Below are 12,331 nucleotides of genomic sequence, written 5' to 3'. Positions count from 1 at the left end.
TTATTTTTATTCTTTTCTTCAGCCCTTCACCAGTTCCCATCACATGTTGATAATAGACTAACCAGCCATTTTCCCTGGCCTCGTTCGTGATCGACCGTTGGATCTAGACCCATATGCAGGTCAGCCTTAGCTGTACACATCCAGCGTGATAAAGGAAACAGAAGAGAAAAGAAAACAAAAAAATCATTTATTTATTGATTTGTGAGAAGACAGACAACCACTATGGAACATTCCCCCTCTCCACCAACTTTGGTGCAACCATCGCCTCCGCATTCCACCGTCAGCCAGAGGGATCATGATGTCGCCGATCCGGAGAACAATGCGACGTCCTCTTTGCCGGAGCGCTTTTCCAGACTGGCAGATCTATTATCGCAGAGTTCCCCCATGTCACCAGACGACTCCATGACTCTGCACCAGCATCTCGATGCTCTCGAGTCTCTCCTTGACCCTCGTCCAAGCCTGACCCGGGAGATTGCCAAATGTCGCCCTCGAAGTTCCCCGCTAGGTGCTACAACACTACCTACTGACTCTCTTCCTCCAATCGACCCGATCCATTCCATCAACGACCGATCGCATTCTCAGCTCACGGCCGTCCTCACCGAGGTGACGACGCTTGGCACCGAAATATGCCATCGCCGCAAAGAATCATCGCACATCTATGACCTCTTCACTCGCGAACGCCAAGAACTGGCGCGAAGGATATTGGACCTGGAACAAGAAGTGGATGAGTTGTGAGTTGACCCCCACCACGGAGAGCTTTCCCTGGAATTCTTTGGGGACTAATGCATCCATTCCTATCTCCCACTGCAGGAAGGCCGACATCGCGGAAGGATCGGCGGAGCGGGAAGCACTGAAAGGCACCGTTCATGGATTCGAAAGCTGGATCCTGAGGGGGCAAAAGCACGATTGGGCATCGGCCAAGCGACTCAGTCGAACCTCGCGACAGAAGTGGACAAACAAGGAGACTGAGGACCTCAATGAGAGCAACATGGAATCGCTGCTAGAGGGGATCACTGCATGGTTGCGGGGATGGAATGATATCGAAGAAGGCTTTCATAACCGAGAAAGAGAACGCAAACTGCGAAGGGATGAGAGACAAAACATGCAACCCGGGATTGCTAGACCTGAGTCGCGGGAACTAGAAGGGTATCCAATTGATTAACACGCACATGCGGACTACCTAGTTGTCGCTCAAGACCGTAGCAAACCTGTCGGCCTTCGTAGTAACAGAACCAGACCCAACCATTCGCCAGAACCGGTATTGCGTTGAAGATAAATAAGAGTGATCTGACATTCAGTAGCCATGGCGAGTAAAAATAGTACAAGTGAAAGGGTTAAAGGAAACGATTGTGAAAAGATAATATAAAAAGAACAAACACTATGTCCACCGTAAGGCACGCTATTCGCCACCCGCCACTTTTCGATCATAAATCCCAATATTCTGCGCCGTTGTGTACCGTCTAACCCAAAAAAATGTACCGAAGTAGATGTTGTAATGAAGTAGATGATGGCAGAGAAGGCACTACCAAGTTTGTAAGTTTACGCGGGTTATTAGTTGGGCTGCTATTCGATGTATCGCAGCTATAGTCGTGCTCCCAATGTCTCGTGATTTCCAACAGCCAGAATTGGCGGAATGCGCCTGATAGCCCAACGGGAGGAACAAGTCCCCCACAAGAGGTACCGGTGGTCGGCTGCATAAGCAAGTCCGCATGCTAGTTTTCCCTTCTGGAGGCCGAAGCACAAGGTATTCGTGTATGCCAATAATAGCATTACTTAGCAGACAGAGACCGTTACGCCGCCGTGGAATCAAGTTCTATTGTGGCGTACGAGAGATATCAGCGTTGCAGGTTGATTATTGCCATCTATGTACGGTGATCAGCATAATCGTTCGTCTTCAGATAATCGGAGATATAGAATGTACCTGTTTGCCAAAGCCGAAAGCAAGCCGTTTACTGTCAGTGTCCCATGCCAGTGAACGATCAGGAACCGACTCAGAGGTCCCGTTGTGACCATTTGTAATAGGACTGGGATCTTCTTCTTTTTTGGTCTCCTGAACGCCTGGTACTACCCAGGTCGCCATCGCCGTGCCTCCTCTTTGAGCATTCCAAATAAATAGTTGGTCCTTGCTGGCGGCGGCTAGAGCGTATCCATCTGGAGAGAAGCCTCCGGCGAGGGCGGGTGAACTGGAGCCGAGAAACAGGCGATGAACGCAGTGAAACCGTTTCGATTCCAGGTCAATATGCCAAATCTTGACTGTGTCATCCGTGGAGGTGGACGCAAGGACCAACGGATGATCCTGTTGCGATGGACTAGCTGAGTTGGGCTTGAGCTCTATCAATGTGATATCGCCTTCGTGTGCCTGGTCGAGATGAAAATCATGGGTGGGGATCCAGAATGCGGAGTCGGACGACGAAGCAGCCACTGCCACGGACGCCGAGCCCACAGTGGTGCACCGAACGAATGTCCAAGGCCTGCTGGCGTCACTGGACGAGAATGTCTTGGCAATACGTATGCTGGAGTCAACGTCGCATTGATAAATCACCCCGGTGCCGCAGGCATAAGCTTGAGTTCGGCCCAACCAGCTGAGATCATACACAGACCCGTCAATCACCTGCGGGGGAGGAAACTCGTCGGGTCGCAGCGAATCATCCCAGAGAGCCAGCTCGGAGACTTTGCTGTCGGACGCCACGACGATCAAATGAGGGCCACTTTCCGCCCAATGCAGGCCCGTGATCATGCGAGGGACTTCGGGTAAGAGATCCACGGCATTTCCTGCCACATCGTACATGGTAATCGAGCCTCTCATGTCATTGTAGGTGGCTACGGCCAACTTCTGGCCCGTGGGGTCCCAGGCTACAGCAGAGACGCAGGCGTTGTCGCCTTTGCTTTCCACAAGCTTCTCTTGCACCGGGGCTGCTGATAACGAGATCTTCCATAAGCTACAGAACGAATCCCCCGCTACAACGACAACGGTTGGATCTCCAGGGCGCCACAGTGTGCGAGTCACGTGATCATACTCAGCCACATCTAGAACGGCGGTGTCGGGGCTAAGGTCGGCGGCCTTGGCGGGGGTGATCTGGACGCCAACGCTGTGTCCAGTGGTCAGCGTAAAGGTTGGCGGCGGCGCCGGTTCCTGGTCCTGCGAATCCGGTCGGCCGCCCATATTCACATCTCCGTCGCCATCCACAACTGTGTCCACCAGGGCTGGCGATGCAGCAATAGCCGATTTGTTCTCATGGGCGACGCCGTTCGAATCAACATCCATGGGCATTTCATCCCCATTACTTGTGGTAGCCTCCCCACGATCGCTCTTGCGAGATTTCTTTGGGGCGGTTTGGGGTACGGTAGGGTCGGCTGTCAGATGACCGTTGATCCCAGCGCCATCTCGGGCGACTATGTTAGCAGACGAGACTGGCGCCTGGTCTGTGCCGCCGCCAACACCCTCACCCGAGCCACTTTGATTTTTAGGGATGTCCGGTTCAAGCGTTGCTGGCCCGAAAAAATAATTTGACGCTGAAGAAGGGATTGGATTCCCCTCCTATAAAGACTTTTTTAGGTCCAGTGCATTCAACCAGAGGGAGAAATCCAAAAAAAAAAAAAAAAAAAAAAAAAAAGTGGTGGAAAAGGTCTGGGAACGTACCTTATCGAGGGAATGTTCTAACTCGTAGTACTGTAGCCCCTTCTGAACAAGTGATACCAGTGCATGAGTTCTAATGTAAGGCGCAAAGGGTAAACTCTGCGGATCACGATTCCATGCGCGCTGCAGCGTCACAGCGGCTTCGCCATGACCTATGCGACTGGGTTAGATGACAATCCAAACGGGGGAGGAAATAAAGAAAAGAAGAAGAAAAAGAAGAAAGCAGATGAAAAAACTTCAGAAGGTTTAGACCAACCTGATTCTTGAAGGTACCTTAAAAAAAAAAATCAGTCACGGAGTCAGGCAGAGATATGAAAGGCAAGGGAAAGGGTAGAGAGGCTGATGACAAAAATGCTTGGTGATGAGAATCTGGAGGAGTTTCAACATACCTCCATATTAGGTAGTTAACGTGATGCGATGTGAGATCAGGCCGTGCCATTGTTACATGTATGACAGCTAGTAAAGTGGAGGATCCGCTAGCATTCCAGTGATGAGAGATATCTCCGCTGAACAAGGCACAAAAGAACACAGCAGGACAACTGAAGCTTAGGAAAAGCGGAGCCTTGGAGAAAAGGGCAAGTTAACCAGTCCACGAACTGAGAGGACTGTTCTTGCTGGGGGGTTCCTTGGTGAAGGGACCAAATTGCGAGATGCAGGAATTTCCGGTGGACAATCAAGGAAATACTGGCGCAGAGGGTCAAAGCTGCGACAGGGAAGGGAGGGAACGCGCCGTTGAATGGCGAGGATGAAAAGGGAAGAATGTCGGGGGGAACCAAGAGGATAGCAGTGTCAAAAAAAAGGCAAGGAACGGCGGACCATCCTATTGGCAGAAAGTACCCTTTGAGAAAGCGTTGATAGGTTCCCAGGGAAATGGGGGTATGGGTAACCGAGAAGTTGGAAAGAGAAAAGTGAAGAATGAATGAACGAATATCGGGACGGGATGAAACCGACACCAAAAGTGTGGCTTGAAGATAGCAGACCCGCTAGTGGACTGCGCAGGTTGGAAGCTGCAGGTAGAGGTAGGCAAGGTAGGTAGATTTGATGGCGAGAGGGCAAGAGAGGGGTGGATTCGGATGAGAGAAGGGAGAGAGAAGGAAAGAAAATCGAGGATCGAGACAAGAGATGAACGGGGAAGAGGTTGTTAGAACTTAGCAGATAAATCGATCGGTTCGTAAGGATACAAGGCAAGATTGAAATTGGTTAGTAGGTATGGGGATGAACATCAGCAGGACAGGACAAGGACAGGAGTGGACTGGAGAAGAGGGTTACCAACCCAACTAAGAAAAGCTGGGATTTCTCCAGGCGGCTCCGGGACGCTGTTTCGTAGTTTTTTTGACTCTGGGCCTGGGACTTTTGGGCTTGTCTCGTTGTGGCGTCTAGCCTATGGACTAGCGTGCAGTTGGGAAATCCACTGGGTCCCTTGTATTTAGTATTAAATGTACGGAGCAAGTTAAGTGCCTACTATAAGTTTGAGTGACTCTGGCTGTGACTGCGTTCTGACGGCCAAATGATCGGCCAGGGCGCTTGCCCACTTTTGGTGCTAGTGCCGGCCTGCTGGGGCTCCCTGGATGGGACTAGCGTGGACATCAGGTGATATGGAATCACTTGGAATTAGTCATCATTTGTCTACGAAATATCGGGACAGGCTAGTGAGGGCTTGGTATCGTTTCGACGAACCCTGGTTCAGCCTGGCCTTGGAGTCAGACCTAGTGGCACTACATCATAGAGAGAGTGTAAGAAAAAGAGAGAGATCCATGAAATTAGCCCATGCCATGCCAAGTAGATAAATTTTCATGTTCAAGGTAGGACGACCTTCCACCTTGCAGTAGGCGGACCTGTAGGCAATATGCTGGGCCAATCACCTCCCGGCGATCCATTACCAAACCACCCCCGACCCTGCGTTCTGCGTTATTGCCCGATATTCCACCCCGGCCGGCTGAACCACCGAGTACTATCTGCGACGCTTTTTCTTCATTCTCCTCCAACCCCAGTTGGGCTCTCATCGACGGCCTGCGGTCTGCGGTTCTTTCGGCAGCCGCAAGAGCTTTCCCTCCTCCAAGATGGCTCTCCGTGTGAATATTCCGCCAGCGACCCGGATCTGTCTCATCAGTCTGCTCACACTCTCCTTACTCTACAACATCGCCAGATGGCGTCAAATTGACACCACGGGGGGAACGCCTTCGGTCACTCCCATAATCCCCTACTTGACCCTCGTACCGTCGCTTTTTATCTTCTATCCCTGGACAATTCTCACGGCGACGTTTGTGGAACAGAATATCTTCACGGTGCTTTTGAACGCGGCCACCCTCTTCTACGGTGGGAAGTACTTGGAGCGCGCATGGAGTTCCCGCGAATTTGCGAAATTTATTCTCACCATTGCGGTTGTCCCAAATGTGGTGATCGTGCCTCTATTTCTTGTATGGTCGGCTATTAGAGGCAACTCAAGCAGCAGGTATGCGGATCTCTGATCCGGAATGTCGGGCATAATACGCTCTCGTTGCTGACTTTCGATTATATAGCGTAACCCAAATCTGCGGTGGGATATCTATCCAAGCCTCGTTCCTCGTCGCTTTCAAGCAGCTCGTACCGGAGCACACAGTAACGCTATTCAAGGGTCTGGTGAAAATGCGCGTCAAACATTTTCCCGCATTGTTTTTGCTGTTGAACACGCTCAACGGTGTGGTGTTTGGGACACACGTGGCAGCCATTCTTTCTTGGCTCGGATTATTGACCAGTTGGTCATATCTGCGGTTCTTCAAGCGGCAGCCAGATCTCACCGGCACCAGCACGGACGGGTTGGGTATTAAGGGTGATGCCAGCGAAACCTTTGCCTTCGCCTGTCTCTTCCCGGATGCGATCCAGCCGCCGATTGCATTCATCTCCGACCAGGTCTATTCTCTCCTCGTCGCGTTGAAGATATGCACACCATTTTCAGAAGAAGATATTGCATCAGGAAACCAACAAGTCCTCGCGAGAGGAGAGGCCGGCCTCCCCAGCCTTCTTAACAACCAGAGAGGTGGCATGAGGGGTATGGCGAAGCGGGAGGAGGCGGAGAGGCGACGTGCCCTGGCACTCAAAGCTTTGGACCAGCGACTTCAGGCTGCCGCTGCTGGGAGAGCACAATCCCAACCGGCCGCGTCGAGCCAGCCAGGACCCAGTCAAGCTCAGACAGCAACGCCGACTGTGTCAGCCGGGCAGGGTATGCTCGGTGAAACCAGTTACACGCCTGACCATTCGTGATTGTGGAGAATTGCGCGCTGCATTGTTCTTTAGGAGTTCGGTTGGTCATTGGAATAAATGGAGGAAGAGGAATGTATCAAGTGGTTCCGGATTTCATGATTTCGGTACAGAATCTGAATTAAGTGTGTTCAGGGGTTGGAGCTGTTTTGAGCTCCTATCCTCCATTGTTTGATGTCTGTGGGTGTATAAATGAATCTTCCATGGCATATCTTGGCATACTACATCACCCTCATAATGCACAGTAGTTGGGGGATCGAACACTGTGTGTCTAATACTATTCAATATCTATGGATCGATGAAAATAACGTGTGAGATGTGGGAATCCATTACAATGCGCAGAAGAAGACCCTAGAACTACATGATCGAAGTACAAGAAAGACAAAAAAGGCTATGCTACAACCGGCCATATATAACAATTCTAATTCCCCCAGACATACTTGGCAGGCACGAATAGACCCCAACCCTACAGCTCCCTCAACCTCTCAACCTCTCCCCTAGCTTCTTGGAGCATGCGCTCTTGATCCTTCTTCGCCTGCCGAATGCCTGCTACCCGAGCACGGTCTTTATCTGCTTGTTGGCGCATCTGCTCATATTTCCGCAACTCGGCCTCTTCCTCCGCGGTCGCAGGGATTTCCTGTGCTCCGGTCATGAGCTTGACCTTCCTCCAGATCTCCTTGTAGTCGAGGTTCTTCACGTCCATAACGGCGGTCTTCTCCGTTGATGATGGCTCTGGGGCATGCTTGTCGCTGATCGTCGAGGGATTCAAGGATGCGGCATTGCTTGTCTGTTCGGCGAAGTATATCGTCAGCGCAGCCGGTCCTTCTTGATCGCTGGTCTGCTTCACGGTCATCGGCACCGCCGGATTATGGTACTTGAGTCGAGGAAGGCAGTTTCGCCAGAAGTGTCGCGCCCCCTGGTGTCCGCCATAGATCTTGCTTGCGTATGTGAGGTGAAGGCGAGTGATGGCTGGGAATTCTTTGGTCGCGGAAGAAGCTGTAGGAAAGACGGCTGCACCAGTACCGACACGGACGTTGAGGAGCTATTGATTTTTTATAGTATTAGTCTTCTGGGTGTGTATTTCTCTCCTAGCCACTTGCGACATGTCACGATTGTATGTATGAGCCACGCCCGGAGCAATGAACTTGATCCTGATCCGGTCAAGTACCGGGGAATAATACAAAGGAAAGAAGGTGATGGAATGAAGACGTTACCCTCTGTTAAATTAATCTATTAGCTATCATGCTTTTATAAATGCATTTGTACAAGGAACAAAGCGGAACATACAGACTGAAGCTTCCGCATCCGCTTGAATAGATTCACCATGATGCCAGGGGAGAGCACAAAAGCTCAGTCTCCTTGCCAGAAGCAGAAAGCGGAGGTAGAGTCAAGGCAAGGAAAGACAATTGCGACCGGTTTTAGATCGGTTGGGATTGATCTTGACGGCGTGGACCTCTCACCTGATCTTTGGCGACTGTCGGCGGAAAGAAAACGATATCAGATCACGTGACATATTCTGGTGGGCGGCGAAGAAGGCAGGCGGTGAGTGACAGGCACTCTCTCCCACATAATCTTTCGAGTCAGAAGTTTGATAGAGCCTAACCCCGCGGTTGATCGACCTCTTGTCTTCCCCTCCCAGCACGCCTTCAGGGCTCTCCATTTCCGGTTTGCAACAGAGCAGACTCATTCTAGAGAGAGCCATGGCAGCCGCTGCTGCATCCGCTGCTGCGCTCGACCCGGGCAACAGCTCCAAGAACACTCTCAAACTCGAAAATGTTTGCAATTTACCCCTCTCTCTCTTTGGGAACCTGTGCGTTGTCTACATGAAACTAACCGTTGGAGACTGGCACAGACCGAGAAACGAGACACCCTTATCGCTATCGAACAGAAGTACCAGGCGCAATGGAAGGAGAAGAAGGTTTTCGAGGTCGACGCTCCCTCCTTGTCGGAGGTTCCTGCGGGATCGATGTCCGCTACTGAACTCCGCGAGAAACACCCTAAGTTTTTCGGAACCATGGCCTATCCATATATGAATGGAACCTTGCACGCAGGTCACAGTTTCACCGCCAGTAAAGTTGAGTTCATGACCGGTGTGGCCCGCATGGAGGGCAAGCGGGCACTCTTCCCCCTTGGATTCCACTGCACTGGTATGCCCATCAAGGCATGTGCGGATAAGCTCGCCGATGAAGTGAAGCAGTTTGGCCAGAACTTTGAGGGATATCAGGAAGAGCAGGAAGAAGACACGAAAGTAGCTCCCGCTCAGGAGGTGAAGGCCGAGCAACAAGAGAAGTTTTCCGGCAAGAAGAGCAAGGCCGCCGCCAAAACGGTGAAGATGAAGTATCAGTTCCAAATTATGCTTGCCATTGGCATCCCTCTGGAGGAAATCCATAAGTTTGCCGATGCAGCCCACTGGCTCCAGCACTTCCCGCCCCTTGCCATTCGTGACCTCGACAGCTTGGGCGCTAGAATCGATTGGCGTAGACAGTTCGTCACTACCGATGCGAACCCCTACTATGACGCATTCGTGCGCTGGCAGATGAACCGTCTCCACGAATTGGGCAAGATTCAGTACGGCAACCGTTATACCGTCTACTCCCCCAAGGATGGACAGCCTTGTATGGACCACGACCGAACTGAGGGCGAGGGAATTGGACCCCAGGAGTACACTGCTATGAAGCTCAGGGTCAAGGAATGGGCACCTCAAGTGGCTGAGTTGGTCAAGGGTAAGATTGAGGACGATGCCAATGTGTACTTTGTCCCTGCTACTCTGCGTCCTGAGACGATGTATGGACAGACCTGCTGCTTCCTGGGTCCTAAAATCGAATATGGTATCTTTAAAGTCAAGGAGAAAGAGTATTTCGTTGCCACTAAGAGAGCCGCTTGGAACATGGCATTCCAGGGCATTTTCTTCGACAGCGAGCACTTCCCCAAGTCTCAGGATCAGTTGCCGTTGGTCGTGGAGGCACCCGGATCTGCCTTTGTTGGCACCCTTGTCAACGCACCGCTTTCCTTCCACACTGAAGGCGTCCGTATTCTGCCCATGGAGGGTGTCTCTGCAAGCAAGGGTACTGGCGTTGTTACTTCCGTTCCCTCAGACAGCCCTGATGACTATGCCACTTTGCTTGATCTTGCGAAGAAGCCTGAATACTATGGCATCAAAAAGGAGTGGGCTGAGCTGGAGATTTTCCCTCTAATTGATACCCCAACTTATGGGAATCTTACTGCACCAGCGCTGATCAAGGAACTCAAGATTAACTCGCCCAAGGACGTCAACCAGCTCGCGACGGCCAAGGAGTTGGCATATGGTGAAGCATTTTATAAAGGCACCATGCTTGTGGGCGAATTCAAGGGCCAACCGGTGAGCGCTGCTAAGGATATGATCCGCAAGGCTCTGTACGATAGCGGTGACGCTTTCGCCTTTGCTGATCCTATGGGCAAGGTCGTCAGCAGAAGCGGAGATGATTGTGTGGTTGCCTATCTTGGCCAATGGTTCTTGAACTACGGAGAGAATGACTCGAAGTGGCAGCAAGACACCTTGAACCACGTTGTGAACACCCTCAATGCTTACTCGAATGAAACCAAGCACGGCTTTGAGAAGAACCTTGATTGGCTTAACCGCTGGGCTTGCGCTAGGACCTATGGCCTGGGCTCCAAGCTACCGTGGGATCCTCAATTCCTCGTTGAAAGTTTGAGTGATAGCACTGTCTACATGGCCTACTACACGATTTCTCACCTCCTTCACAGTGATCGTTACGGTACGCAGACTGGGCCGTTGGATGTGAAGGCAGAGCAGATGATCGATGAGGTTTGGGACTATGTGTTCACAAGACGCGAGCTCAGTGACGATCTTGTGTCGAAGAGTGGCATTAACAAAGACGCACTACAGCAGATGCGGAGAGAGTTCGAGTACTGGTACCCATTGGATGTCCGAGTGTCTGGAAAGGACCTCATCCAAAACCACTTGACTTTCTTCCTCTATATCCACGTTGCGCTCTTCCCGCCAGAGTACTGGCCTCGTGGTGTCCGTGCCAACGGACACTTGCTCCTGAATGGTGAGAAGATGAGCAAGAGCACAGGTAACTTCCTGACTCTCAAGGATTCTGTCGATAAGTTTGGTGCCGATGCGACTCGTATCGCCTTTGCCGACGCCGGTGATGGAATTGAAGATGCGAACTTCGAGGAAACTGTTGCAAACAGCAACATTCTGAGACTGCACACCCTCAAGGAGTGGGCTGAGGAAATTGCCAAGGACGAGAGCTTGCGTACGGGCCCTGCGGATTCATTCTGGGATAAGCTTTTCAACAATGAATTGAACAACCTGGCTCATGAAGCCATTAAAAATTATAAAGAGTGAGTTTCTATGCACGGCACGCCCCTTAAGATCCACTGAGGATGGCAGCTAATACCTACTTTAGCACAAATTTCAAACTTGCCTTGAAGTCTTCTCTGTATGACTTGACCGGTGCTCGTGACGTCTACCGTGAGGCAGCCACTGCGGCAGGTGTCGGAATGCACCGTGATATGATCCTTCGCTATATTGAGCTGCAGGCTCTTCTGATGGCCACCATAACTCCTCACTGGGCCGAATATATCTGGCTCGAGGTCCTCAAAAAGGTCAGTGTCCCACATCGCTGCTTCCAGAGTGTATATAGTTGACCTGCCTCTCCCCCAAACAGCCTGAGACTATCCACTTTGCTCGTTTCCCTGATGTCCCCGAGCCGTCTCCGGAACTGCTGGCTGCATCTAACTATGTCCGGAGCACATCCACCAGTATCACCTCTGCAGAAGCTGCATTCGCCAGGAAGCTTTCCAAGGGCAAATCGATTACTTTCGACCCTCGTAAGCCGAAGAAGATCACGATCTATGTCGCGAAGAAGTACCCTGAGTGGCAGGAGAAGTACATCGACCTTGTTCGAGAAGCCTTCGATGCTCTCAACATTTCGTTCAACGACAAGGAGCTGAACGCCAAGGTCGGTAAGCTGGGTGAGATGAAGAAGGCGATGCCATTCGTCCAGGGTCTGAAGAAGCGCCTGGTCCAGAACAAGGAGGCACCGGATACCGTCTTCGCTCGGAAGCTACCCTTCGATGAATTCGCTGTCCTGGAGGAAATGAAGGGTGGTTTGAAGCGGACGACAGGTTGCAAGGAGCTCGAAATTGTTGCCGTTGACGAAGGTGGCAAGACCGGCGAGGTCCTGGGCACTGGGGAGAGGAGAGAGGGTCTTCAGGCTGAAAATGCCGTGCCTGGTCAGCCTACTTTCCTGTTCGCCAACATTGCCGAGTAGATCAATGATTGCGAGTTGTTTTTACCAATTCGTCCTTTCTAGACATATCAAGACGATCTCTCTACATATACTAAACAAGATAAAGAAAGAAAGAAGCGCAATGATATTTGATGTTCACGTTCCAACACAGTTTCAATGCAATAAACATTCAAGATTATACGTCACCTGTTAGAAT

At 51.2% G+C, this 12,331-nt stretch overlaps 5 protein-coding genes across 5 annotated transcripts; 3 read left to right on the top strand and 2 right to left on the bottom strand.

Moving 5' to 3' along the window:
• Positions 1-222: 222 nt before the first annotated feature.
• On the top strand, positions 223-1,162 carry ATNIH1004_002456 (uncharacterized protein; the record flags this gene model as incomplete). The annotated part of the gene is made up of 2 exons (XM_033567148.1): positions 223-731; positions 811-1,162. The coding sequence occupies 2 exons, from the start codon at positions 223-225 to the stop codon at positions 1,160-1,162; spliced, it is 861 nt and encodes a 286-aa protein (XP_033429143.1).
• Positions 1,163-1,835: 673 nt separating this feature from the next.
• ATNIH1004_002455 (WD40 repeat domain-containing protein) lies at positions 1,836-4,076 on the bottom strand (the record flags this gene model as incomplete). The annotated part of the gene is made up of 5 exons (XM_033567147.1): positions 1,836-1,862; positions 1,922-3,538; positions 3,641-3,789; positions 3,894-3,910; positions 4,027-4,076. 5 exons carry the CDS (start codon positions 4,074-4,076, stop codon positions 1,836-1,838), a joined length of 1,860 nt encoding a protein of 619 aa, XP_033429142.1.
• Positions 4,077-5,697: 1,621 nt separating this feature from the next.
• On the top strand, positions 5,698-6,877 carry ATNIH1004_002454 (rhomboid family protein; the record flags this gene model as incomplete). The annotated part of the gene is made up of 2 exons (XM_033567146.1): positions 5,698-6,089; positions 6,157-6,877. 2 exons carry the CDS (start codon positions 5,698-5,700, stop codon positions 6,875-6,877), a joined length of 1,113 nt encoding a protein of 370 aa, XP_033429141.1.
• A 463-nt stretch (positions 6,878-7,340) lies between these two features.
• ATNIH1004_002453 (mitochondrial 54S ribosomal protein mL61) lies at positions 7,341-8,200 on the bottom strand (the record flags this gene model as incomplete). Its single annotated transcript, XM_033567145.1, has 2 exons — positions 7,341-7,916; positions 8,162-8,200. 2 exons carry the CDS (start codon positions 8,198-8,200, stop codon positions 7,341-7,343), a joined length of 615 nt encoding a protein of 204 aa, XP_033429140.1.
• A 374-nt stretch (positions 8,201-8,574) lies between these two features.
• CDC60 (leucine--tRNA ligase CDC60) lies at positions 8,575-12,156 on the top strand (the record flags this gene model as incomplete). Its single annotated transcript, XM_033567144.1, has 4 exons — positions 8,575-8,649; positions 8,727-11,224; positions 11,290-11,488; positions 11,551-12,156. The coding sequence occupies 4 exons, from the start codon at positions 8,575-8,577 to the stop codon at positions 12,154-12,156; spliced, it is 3,378 nt and encodes a 1,125-aa protein (XP_033429139.1).
• Between the last annotated feature and the right edge of the window lie 175 nt (positions 12,157-12,331).

This window comes from Aspergillus tanneri (genome assembly GCF_003426965.1).
Source record: "Aspergillus tanneri strain NIH1004 chromosome Unknown AapTan_1_pilon_pilon_pilon, whole genome shotgun sequence".
In the NCBI taxonomy this organism is placed as follows: Eukaryota; Fungi; Ascomycota; class Eurotiomycetes; order Eurotiales; family Aspergillaceae; genus Aspergillus; species Aspergillus tanneri.
This window is presented reverse-complemented; position numbering and strand designations above follow the sequence as displayed.